Consider the following 12,705-nt stretch of genomic DNA (forward strand, 5'->3'; position numbering starts at 1 on the left):
GCAGTGATCGGACACCGGGGGCCATTACCCATTCTAAATACGTAATTCGGCTCTGCTGCAAATCTCATCCTCCTGGACGAATGGCACCCGAGCATATACGAGCACCTTGATTAGCATCCCAATGCTAAAATGTGTCTCAATTAATCTGACTGTCGGCCCTCATTTGTTGCGGTGGGGAGGGAGATGGAATGGACCGGTGTATAGATGAAGAAATAAATAAGCAGAAATAAATAAATAAGTCCTCCTCTCCCGGCGGACGGTGGGAGAATGAGAGGAGGAGGAGGGGCTAAATGTCTCCGGTAAACATTATGCAGGTTTGTTGACAGATTTAGAGTGAGCAGGCCTTAAACTTTAATCACTGCTGAACTGTTTGATAGGAAAACAAGGCCCTTTCCGCCCTTTCTACCACAAATTCTCATTATTTTCCACTTCCCCTCCGAGCGGTTTTTCCTTCCTTCAGCACCTCCCCATCTACCTCTTCTTTCCTCTCTATTTTTCTCAAATCTCTTGTTCCATCTATCCCATTATCAGTTTTCCATCTTTCCAATCCTTTCACCCATCTCTCTTAATTTTTCCGAAAAGCAGTAATCTGTAATATTCAATGCATTGCCTCACAACATTGTTTATAATTATTTATTTAAATGGGGACAATGCACCCGTGAGCATGTGCTAGAAGGGCTGTGCATGCTTCTTATCTGCAGTCCCTAAGGTTGAATACAGAAACAGAGAACCAGAATAGACACAAACACCTATAAAACACAGAGATACATGCATAGACTCTTAACATGAATAATTAATAAATATATACTTTATGACATATATGGACACATGGACCAAGGCACATCACACATGGACGGCACACAAGTACACAGGTGTATGAAGCCAAAGCAGATGAATGATAACAAACAACAAAAAGCACTGAGACACAACAAGAGAATTAAAAAACGAGTGGTTTTCGTACACTGAGGGATCTTCTCTCTATATCCTGTTCTCTCCTTTTCTACCTGTTGTTCCCATCAGTCCCTTTCCTCTCAGTTTCATTTCTCTCTTCCCTCCACCCGCTGCTCTCCCCGGTGACGGAGTAACTCTGAGCGTGTTGTCAGCCAGCCGGAGGGCCGAGCCTGTCGTCTCAGCCCCCGGGGAATCAATCACTGGAGCCAGGATCAATACCAAAGGTCTGTATCCTGGGCCGGCTACCGGCTTGTGTTGGAGGCGGGTGACTGATGAGCCAGGCCCCGCTGCCTTTCACCAAGGTATAAAACTCTACAGCTAGTGTACACACCTCTTAAGAATACCCCAGTGCACAAACACTGAAATGCACAAATACACTCACCCCCAGATACGGCAGCATCAGCCACACTCGGAAACATATACAGACAAATGTGTTTGCAGGTTGTGTGTGAGAATGCATTCATGCACACACTGGGGCATCTCCAGTGTCTATGGCAGAGGCTCACATTCTCTGACAGTCTATTTCCAAGTCCTCAGTTTGTGCTGCAGAAGCTCAATTATGAGCCTCTGTGTATTATAGACTAGCGCAACATTAGCCCACTCTATCCATCGCCTCTGCTGGGGAAACCAACACTTAACAGCCCACTACAAGCAAATTAGACAGAAGTAATAGGTCTCAACAGAGGAGGGGGGGGCAGGGGTGAACTCAGACTGGTGAGGCGTGTGTCCTCACTGATGTCTGGTGCACTTTAAAGCTACAATCAAGACTAAATGATGTGTCCCTGGACATGTCCGGTGAAAATCATGTAAAAGCAGAGCAGGCACAGTCAAGCTGCAGCAGCCTGAAAACACTTCTGTCTTATCAGACTCAAACACTGGCAGTTGGTTCAGGTATGACTAAACTTATCTTTCTCTATATTCAACCCAAATAACAGAGAGAAGAAGAATCTAGTAATTTTCTGTTTGCAATAAGATATTGGGCACCGAGGGAATGTCAACAGAAGAGAACCATCAGAAATCCGATCAAATATCTGTTTTGGTCGATAATGTTTGAGCCTCGAGGCCGCTCGTCTCCAGGAAGTGACCTTTACCACCAGCGGAGGTAACCATTAACAGGAGACACTTGTGCTGATTGTAATAAGAGGGTATGTGAATGAACTGATTGTAATGTCAGAGGAGGCGAAGAAAGCAGCGCAGTAATTGTGTGTTCCAGCATCAACATCAAATATCAATACGGTTTCCTTTATCCCAGTAGAAAATAACCCACCAGATGGTTTTGTTTGTTTGAAGTCTAGCTGAAGAAAGAATTCGTTATTATGTTGGCTTCCTTTTAACTTTAGACGTATGTTACAAATATAGAATAATAGAATAACATGGATTAATATTCCAAATTGATTGTGGTAACCCTCGAGCCATAAAGGTTGTGTTATACAGTCTAGGGTTTTTACCCCTGTCCATTGGTTGGTAGTTTGTTTGTTGCTGGCAAGATTAAAGTAAGAATAGGTGTAAAAGGAATTCATTATATTTTTGGTGCAGGTTTGGATCTGGATATGGATACACAGTTTCTTTCTGTGTGGTGCAGATCCAAATTAAAATCTGGATCTGGTGAACATAAATGTGGTCAATGAGGGGACTGTGGCCCTGGCAGGAATATGGACAGTGGTCTAGTGGCAGAAACATGGACTATGGGCAGAGAAGGTCTCTGGTTCGTCTCTGGTTCGACTCCACGGAGAGACAACAAAAGACGAACCTGGATTGATCTGTCCAAAAATCCAAGAGTCTCCCTACCCTGTCTAGTGCCCCTGAGCAAGGCACCTTACTCCCCCAATATCTGCTCCCCGAGTGCCGTACATGGTCGCTCACTGCTCTGTGTGTCCTGCACCAGATGGGTTAAAAGCAGAGGTTAAATTTCCCTACCTGCATGAGTGTGCCTTTGCATGTCTGTGCATGTGTTTGGGACTAATAAATGCATCTTAATCTCATCTTAATCTCAATCATCTTAATCCTATGCTCTCCACTGAGTCTCATTCTAGTTTGTTTTTTTGTTTGCCAGCAAGATTACGAAAAAACACAGAAAAAGATTCTCCAATGCGACCCAGTAAAGAACAGTACACGGGCCAAGAAAAAAACAATTCAATGTTGGCACTGAATCAGGTAAAATTAATGGATTCTGGATTTGTCCCCCCACTTTCTTTGACATTGTGAGATAGGGTGGTTTGTTTTGTTTTGTTTTTACATTTTTATATTTTCTTTGGCAACAGAACAATTTAGATCTCATTCAATCCCCTTTATCTAGAATATCTGAGGGACTGTGACTGTTGGGCCTTAGCGGTATTCACTCTCTCGTTCTCTTTTTTATTGTGTCACGCTCTAAACTGTATTAAAAAAATTTGATTTGATTTGATGTTTCTACATCTCAGTGAACTAAATCAGAGGCATAAATGCATAAACACCGGTTTGCCGTTTAACCATTTGGACGATGCTTTTAACTAGAGTGCTTTACTGGATTGCCCCACAGGGAACAGAACATTATGTGCCCTGTATTAGCAGCAGCACACTTTTGATCCACTGTGCTTTAGAGCATAATACATGGGTAGTCACAGGAGCAGCTGTCCGCCCTGCTCAAATGACTCAGTGTATAACAGACCTTTTAATGTGATCCCAACCTTTAAGTGAGATGCAGCTAATGCTCTGTGGGATGTCACACAGGACGCTGTGCACATCTGAGATTAAGTCTTCACATGTAAAGGCGCCGCTGCTATGAGTCCAGGGCTGAGGCCTGTAATTAGAGACAAAATGTGCACACCTTGTTTCTGGAAGAGTCGGCTGCTCACGATTTCAGTCATGGAGGCCACCTTCTGCTTCTGCAGTTTCTCGGGGGGGATGCAGGAATAGAAGTCGTGCAGCAGCTGACTGGGGAGAGGAAGCAGAGGGGAGCATGAATTAATGATCAGCGGGACCATTACAAGGGAGAAGCAACAGGTGTGGTTGGAAAATGAGCGGCCTGATTATTCCGTGAATAGTTTTGATACAGATGATTGTGCTCTGATTATTGCTGTGGCGCAGTGGAGCAGCGTTTAGCACAAGAATGTTCCTGGTTTGAATCCTGGTTCCTCCTGTGTGAACTTTGCACATTCTCCCCGTGCTTGCGTTGGTTTTCTCAGGGTACTCAGTCTTCCTCCCACAGCAAAAAGGCATGCACATTGGGGTTAAGTTCAGTGGAGACTGTTAATTGATTGTAATGTGAGAGTGATGGTGATCTGCCTCCCCCAACGTCAGCTGGGATTGGCTCCAGCCCCCACCCCGGGACCCTCAGAAGGATAATCGGTATAGATAATAGAATCTGGAGTGAAGCGATTACATGGGAAAAGATACAGGTGAGGTTTGAAAATTATCATTTAGAATAATAGAGTCAATGTATTCTACAGATTATTGCATGTGTTTTGAATGAATAATAACTCAGCAGGAGGGTTGTGGGTTCAAGCATGTTCTTCCAGTGTCGCTGTGGGTTGTCTCTGGTGTCTTCAGCTTCCACCCACAGCCCAAAGACATGCACCTTAATCGATTAATCTAAATTGCCCGTGGGCGCATTTCTGGTGGTTCGTCTCCATTCGTCAGCTCTGGGAAACGCTGGCGACCTCTCCAGGGTGCTGCCCCACCTCGTGCCTGATGCAAACTGGGATTGGCTTCAGCCTCCACGGGACCCTCACAGGATAAGTGCTTCAGATAATGGTTGGATGGACGATTGTTCCCACAGTAAAATAAATTACAGATTGAAATTGCAAACCAATAACTCCAGCTTTAAACATCTCTCTCTTTGATTTATAGACTCTAGAACACTAAAAGCAGTGACTGCATCAGAGTGCCATGTATAATGCTTTAAATAAACTATCCAAAGCCTAAAGATGCTTAAATAAAGACACAGGTTTGACTCATTCCTTGTGCAAAATTCAATTTCAGAATAAGTAAACAGTTTGGTTCCAAGCACTGACGCCACTTAGAGAGATTGAATATCAGAGCATGATGAAAACAAATCTGTCTCCATCTTCTTTTACTTTGTCTCTGTCTCCTTTAATTATGAATTATACGCTGCGGTAGAACTATTAATGAAAGAACAAACACACCCACCTCTTCTCCAAAAACACAACGACGACAATGTTTGTGTGTGACTTTAGGTGTGTGTGTGAGCTGGCCCGAGAGCAGGTTGTGTCGCAGGTGCTCGGGTGCAGACGATTCGGGGCTCTCTAATCATCGGAGCTTGAATCTAATTAAAACCCCAAATGTCAAGCTACACCCGGTGGACACGCAGAGGCCTCATGCATGGCTACTAATGCCTGTGCACGTACCACTCGGTGGACCACACTGCAAGGGGGGGGGGAGTTAACATGGTGCAGCAATGAGAGGGTAGAGGAGGAGATAAGACAAAGCCTTGATATCCACCTCCTGCACCGTGTTTTTGACTCACACAGCTCTTTAGAAACTCTGCCCTGGGCTTTTCTGATCAAAAATACAGTGGAGAACTCAGTTTAAAAGTTCAAACCACTCAGCCATTAATTGTGCATGTTACGTGCAGACAGCAAAGGTGAGCGAGTGTTTGAATCAGGGGGAAAATAAATGAGGGAGAGTGAGAATATGCGCGCTGATTTTTAACTCTCTGCCCCTCGTCGCCTTGCCACTTTGCATGTGTGTGTTTGCGCGGGGGGGGGGGGGGTCAGGTGTTGCAGGTAGAGCCTTTGTGACACCACGTTGACACTGAGCCCCTGTGGGGGACTGAACTGGCGGATGTGGATAATCCTCAAACGCACACATGGACACGCAGAAGCCCAAAAAGGTCACAGAAAGGTGAGAAGAGAAGTTAGGAGGACGATGGCGTTCAAAAAACTGAATGTGGCAAGTCAAGAAAATGTCAATCGACGTCCTCTTTCTGTAAAGTAACGAGGACAGGCCGAGACATGGGATCCCTGTCCGGTCGTCGGATTGCAAATAAAAGTTTCTGCAATTTCTATTCCCCAAAAATAACAAATAGACTTTTCTACCGACTGGTCAAGTATGAGCACTGAGGACCTTTCCTGAGCTGAGCAGGATATTGTGAGTGTGATGCTGGGTCACAGAGATGTTAAATAAGCATTCAGAGTTACTTTGCTCTTCAGGAGGCTGTGAATCAAGCTAAGAGAGGACCTTCAAATGGGTTTTGTTAGGTGGTTTTGCAGAAATTGCCAATTGCGTGTGTGTGTGTGTGTGTGTGTGTGTGTGTGTGTGTGTGTGTGTGTGTGCATGTGTGTGTGTCTCTGCCAGGATGTAGGGAGTGGAGGACAAAAGGTATCAGGGTCACTGAACACGAGCCAAGAGGAAAAGTTAAGCTGAGCAGCCATACATCCTCTCTGCCTGTGTCCCTCAATTACACCAAGGGTAAGGTGCCACTGTGAATGCGTGTGTCTGTGTATCCATGTCCTTGTAGGTTTTAAAACCAATTGTTTTACCAAACCCTTGAATGGTTCTTACATCTTCAAAGGTAAAGGTTTGGGTAAAGTCCATAACCAACATGACGGCTGTGAAAGGCCCACGGTCCATCAGAAACTAATTTTATCTGAACAAATAAAGTGATCTAGGGCCGAATCAAACCAAACCACTGTCCTAATCATTTGCAGTGTGAAGAAGTGTTGCCCAGGCTAACAGAACTCTTCATCTCTAACAATATCACATCAAACCATATTTTGTCAAATGTTAGATCTCTATAAACAGATTCTGCCTGTGAAGGTGCAGAATCTGTAGGAGAGGGACACGATTTTGGGTCCAGAAGCTCTGGTTTTCACTTGTAGGTTGACCAATCACATATGAGCAGGCTTTGGTTTCACACCTACAAAAAGTTGACTCATGTGGACTTGTCAGATTGTAAACAGTGTACTGATGGGATCTTGGCCGGATATCTGTGGTCTATACCTGAGGCCATTGGGTTTTGCCCATAGCGGTTAAATTGTCATCAGACAATGGCCATTAGACCCTGGGATTCTAGAATGTTGCAACATTTGTTGAATTTGATCTGATGTTGAGTACAGCATCTGAAGCTGGTGATGCTGGTATATCATGATTAACACAATGAACCAGTTCATTTACTTTCTACCCACTGAATGGAGAACACACCAACGTCTTGCATATGTGTATAGGATGCAGCCCATGTAGAGGATGATGACAGGATGTTCATATGTCATTTAAAGAATCTTTGTTGTGCTCCCTAAAGTCCAATGTGAAACCAAAACCAACTGGATCAAATGTAAACAATGTACAAATGATATGAACCCTGGTTCGGCCCTTGTACCAGAATTTCAGGTATGAAATGTTAAGTTGTGATTGTTAGGACACGGGAAAGCATCATAGAAACACACATGACTGTAGAAATACAGTCATGTGTGTGTGTGCGCATGTCTCTCTATAGTTGTAAGGACACATTTTGTGGCTTACCTGAGGAGCTTGGGATCAAACACTTTCTCCACATCATGCAGGACTGTTGGCAGGTACTTCAGAGCGGCAACCTGATGACGCACACACACACACACACACAGTTGTTTAATAGAAGGTGACAAGGGGGCTCTCGTCAGAACTGAGTGAAAGGATCCATTTTATTTTTCACAGGGCTCCTTGTCTGTCTTCGTAACTTTCAGTGACTCCCACTGTTAGTAAGTCTGCTTTGTAGCGAGAAGGGAGAACGGGAGGAAGACATCGCGCTGCGGAATGCTAATGCAGTCGGAAACAGGTTGTGAGATCAGGTTGGAGGCCCGGGAGCATGAGGAGGAGGAAGAAGAGGAGGGAGGAAGGTGAGAAAACGTAAAGAGGAGTAGACAGTGGTGTAGACTACATAGGTGCAGGGCGAGTGTGTGTGTGTGATTACCCTGTTCAGCAGAGTGGTGGTGTAGTCCGTTTTCATCAGGCTGTTGATGGACTCAAAGAGCCGCCTCAGCGAATCCTCAAACTCATCCTGCTCCTTCCCCTCGTACAGCCTGTAGGAGGTCAGGAGGAGATGAATACCAATGCAACAGGGAAATCGGAGAAGAGTCAAGTAGAGGAAGCGCAGGAGGGATGTCAGAAATCCTAACGTGACATGATTCACTTATTTGGAGACGCTGGGAGGGGAGGGATGACGAAGGCAGGACGGATTAAGGAAGGAATTGAAACTATGGAAATCAGCTGATCAGCTCGTGAATCAGCTGATCGTTCAGTTTTAGGGTTGTCTATTTTTTATTATAAATTCTAACTTCAATTTAAACAACTCTAATGAGCAATTTAAATTCACAATATAAAGCATGAATGTGACAACAAACGTTTAGGGTGTCTCTGGTTCAAAAAGTAAATTTCCTCCATTGAAACTTCAGAATATCCTTATATATAAAAAAAAGAGCTGAACCAAGCCTTGCGACCATAAAACATTTTTGCGGACTATTTCTGTGACATAGGAACATGTAATGTTCAGAGGACAGGTTATGTGTAGCAGTCATGTTGAATCCTCCCTGTCATGCTTAAACTAATATGATATATATATTGTTTCTGAAGATTAAAACGTGATGATACAATGTGATCATTTGCAAGTCACATCTTTTTTCTTGGAATCGTACTTTTATTGTTACTCCATAACAAACTTTATTATCCCTTTCGCAGATTTTATTTCCTTGTTTTAAAAGCATTTAACTTTTTCAAAAACATCTCTGCTGGGATATGGGCCTGTTTTGCCCAGCAGCAGTTTGTATTTCATCCCAGTTTCAATTGATTCAAAGTTGGTGATGAAAATGTTTTTCGAGGCCTCTTCACTGGGCCAGCACTGCTTCCTCTGCACCAACTCAGAGTGGCAACAAGTGAAATTACACCTTAACTCTTCTGTTTTTTATGGAAATGGGAAAAGCAATAGAATTGGCTGCAGTTCATCACATCAGCTTTCCACAATTAGTCATCTAAAACTAAAAGGAATATTCAATTTTATGTATAAGACCAACACCCAAAGTCCATACTGTCTTAGTGATTGCACATTACTGCCCAGCATGCACTTGTAATCCAATGCATTTTATTCAATCTCAGTGACAAAGCAAACAGATGCAAATTCAAACTTAATAACCAACGACTGCTTTGATCACAGTAATCCCCCTCTAACTTAAAACAAAAAAAACTTCCCACTCAACCCTCTGCCATCACTTCATTCTCACTTCCCTCACCCCTGGCAAACTTTTTCTCTAATCAGTCTCTCCACCTCCTTCTCCTCCCCCATCCCCTCTCTATCTCTGCGTGATCCGGTGGAGCTGTGCAGTTGTTAATTACAATGGAAGTTAGGAGTGCTAGGGGGAAGGATTAGCATGTGGCACACGGCAAATTTAGCATGTGGGGGGAGGGATTAGGTGGTAACACATAGAGGAATTATCACCGGGCTCTTTGCAGAGTACAGTTATGATTTCAGACGCATTGTCCTACTTAATCCACCAGCCCTGTCTGCACATTAATATGTGTTTGTGTGCATGTGTATTTGTGTGTGTGTGTCATAGGCTGTTGCTGGGGACAAATTCTAAACTAATGACAATCAATTGGGGACGGCGTCTCAAATTAGGGTCAAAAGTCGTGTCCACACAAAAAGCAGATTTTAGGGGCAGTGGTTAAAATGACCATAGCTGACACTTATCTTAACACACACACACACAGACACACACTCTACATCTCACATGTAAGCACAACCGTCACAGTAGCTTGGTGAACTAATACTGGAGACAGATGGAGAAGAGAGAGAAAGAGGGATGAAGAGAGGATGATCAGCAGGGGGGAGGGAGGGAGGGAGGGAGGGGGAAAGACACTGAGGGAAAAAAGTCAGACGAAAGGAGAGGAGAGTGGGAGGGAGAGCACAGAGGGAGGACAAGCTCAGCTGTATAACGTTGTGGGTTGAGAGGGAAAAAAGAACAACAAGGCAACAGTAAACATGTCCCGCATGAGTTATGAAATCCCTGCCTGAGCGAGTCAGTCACAAATGTCCCCTTCTGAATCAGAGTGGCAGATTCCCCGCCAACGATCAGCAGAAATGTTCACAGCTGCAAATAAGCAGTGAGATTTCCCTCAGGTTTGTTCAAAACATAAAAATGCAGATATTTTTCTCATGGCACCTGGACGAAAACATAAGTGGTGCCGTGACCATCAATTAAAGATATGCATTACTCCTTTAAATGTTGGCCAAATAGTATATTGTGTGTGTTAAAGTGTGCATGATGTGTTTTAAAAGTGGGGCCAGAGACATGAGGCATGTGAGAGTGAATTGGTATTTTGTCTCTGTGTGTTGGTCCTGTGATACGTGGCGGGCCCTGTCCAGGGTGAACCCCGCCTCTCGCCCAGTGTCAGCCGGGAGTGGCTCCAGTTCCTTGACTCCTCCAAAGGATAAGCGTTATAAATAATAGATTTGTGCAAATTTTGTATCTGATGGAAGGATCATGATAATCAAGTATTTGCGTCCGTAGTCTTTCTAATTTATTTTGATCTAATTTCATTATTTTTGCTAGTGTTATTAAAACCAGATAGATAATATCCCACCATGACAAATTATCGCAGAAGATGTGAGATGTAATTCTAATATTGAGATAACAAATCGCAGAGCCCTGATATTGTGATTAATAGAAAAGATTATGGGATCGTAACGTCACATCTCATAGGAAAGAGGAAGGAAGGGATCCCATGATAATATCCTAATCATAGTATCGGTTGATCACGCATGGAAAAGGTGCAGTAAAGTAAGAGATGAGGAATAAAGGTGTGAAGGATATATTTTTAAGGAGGAGTGGAGGGATGGCGAGAAAGAGAGAGAGGACGTGGGTAATGGAAGAGGAGAAACAGGGAACACAGCAGGTGCTCGAGGGAAAGTAAAGAGAAACAGATACAACCGATGAACTGTCTATAAGGAAGTGAGGAAAGCTACCGGGCGTGAAGGACAGAAAGAAGGTGAAGGAAAGAGCAAAATCTGGTACAGCGCCTCTTACATATTCACATAAGTAAACGTTTCACGCTCTTACGCTACGAAGCAAGTTTGACAAGCTAATAAATCTTCCATGCTGCCTATTTAACTATTAATGACTGCTAGTCTTGATGGAGATGATGATGGAGTCCAGCAGATGCAACTACAGCCCCCTTGAATCCCTGATTCTCTGCTATAGCGACGACGCCTCACAGGAAGGGGAAATGTGACCGGACAGGATGAGATAAAGAGGAAGTTGGAGGCGTCCGCTGCAAGTGGTTGGACGACGACACACGCAGGAGGAGAGAAGAAGAGTGGGAGGGTGAGGATGGGGTCGGGGTGGAGCCAATGGAGGAGCAATGGAGCGACACTGCGATTTAAACACACACAGAGAGGTCATACACTTACAAGACTATTATGTGTGCACTTGTTTGTACTCACACATGCCGACAAATATGTTTAACTACACACGCCCCCACACAAATAGACTTGCCCTCTTGTGAATCCACACCAATTCATCCCCACAAATCCACACACACACACACACACACACACACACACACTATGAATAACACACTACATCAATACACAGATACACCAATTCCAACAAACAAAGACAGTGTGACCTTTAGAAGATTAAAAGGACAGACTTTCATTGACCAGTGGACTGGAATTACACACCCACACTCACACATTCCCACACACACACACCCACACACTCACAGGTCGGCGCAGCTATTCTTATCAGGTCTTTGTATTGACTTTGTATTCGAGTCGTTGAGGCCAGTCTAAACAAAACCTTACTGTCCCTCATTACACTCAGAGCTGAATTCAACCTTAACAATGACCAATGCATGCCGAAATCTGACCTTAACCTCACCACAGTTCAAGACTAACCCACAACCTTCACCGGGAGCTCAGGAATGACGTTTTCCTCTTTATGACTGAGCTTTGGTTCCCATGAGGGCTACTGGTCCTGACAAGCTCAGTGTTTATGCTGGGAAAGGTCCTAAATATGTATAAAACATTAGTAATACACACACACAAATCCCCTTCCAACAACTCATACATTCCTCATGCTATTATCATTCAGGCAGAAACGATCAATTCAGGACACGCATGCGTCTTATAAACACACACTTTTATACAGAAATGCAAACACCATAAGCTTCCCACAGATAAGGCTCATAACACAATTGTGGATCATGTTTCGGACCCGTCAGCATTCACTTCTGCACTGCAGCTACAAATGGTGTTTACACTTATCATATGGTGCAGCTCGCGCCTCAGCACAGTGGGTGTCACACGTCTCTCCTGGAGGCACGTTGTGTGTGGCCCCGTTCAGCAGAGCTGCCCCGTCATTAGCTCTCATTTGGACAATGCACTTCATCATCAATGCTTATTACCAACGTTAGTGCTGCAATCAGCAGTCTATTCTCACAGAGCTGTCAAAAACGATTACCCCGGTGCAATGTCACTGGGCTCTGTGTGTGTGTGTGTGTGTGTGTGTGTGTGTGTGTGTGTGTGTCTGGTCTCTATTTGCATCAATATGAGATCAGAAGTCAATTAAAGGTAATTATCACAGTGATCAGTTCACAAAAGGCTGCGTATACACTCACTGGGAGTAGAGCTTGCGTGAGCGGACGATGAACTTGAAGATGTACTCGAGGGCTTTGAGGGTCCGGAGGATGGGCTCACACTGTTCCCCTCGGCTGGACACGTCCAGATATCTCTTCAGCACCGACATCAGCTTCCTAGGGGAGAGTGATAGGAAGGAAACAAGTGAG

The 12,705-nt window shown here is 44.2% G+C and overlaps 1 protein-coding gene across 1 annotated transcript in view; it reads right to left on the reverse strand.

The window, feature by feature from the left end:
* Nucleotides 1-12,705, reverse strand: part of LOC133958770 (dedicator of cytokinesis protein 2-like) — a 98,481-nt gene that overhangs the window by 67,195 nt on the left and 18,581 nt on the right. Inside the window, exons 21-24 of the mRNA XM_062393731.1 lie at nucleotides 12,538-12,672; nucleotides 7,838-7,946; nucleotides 7,411-7,481; nucleotides 3,758-3,864 (exon numbers count right to left, since the gene is read on the reverse strand). Coding sequence (XP_062249715.1) covers nucleotides 3,758-3,864; nucleotides 7,411-7,481; nucleotides 7,838-7,946; nucleotides 12,538-12,672 — 422 coding nt within the window. The remainder of the gene's footprint in view (nucleotides 1-3,757; nucleotides 3,865-7,410; nucleotides 7,482-7,837; nucleotides 7,947-12,537; nucleotides 12,673-12,705) is intronic.

The sequence above is a fragment of the Platichthys flesus genome, chromosome 8 (genome assembly GCF_949316205.1).
Source record: "Platichthys flesus chromosome 8, fPlaFle2.1, whole genome shotgun sequence".
NCBI classification, from domain to species: Eukaryota; Metazoa; Chordata; class Actinopteri; order Pleuronectiformes; family Pleuronectidae; genus Platichthys; species Platichthys flesus.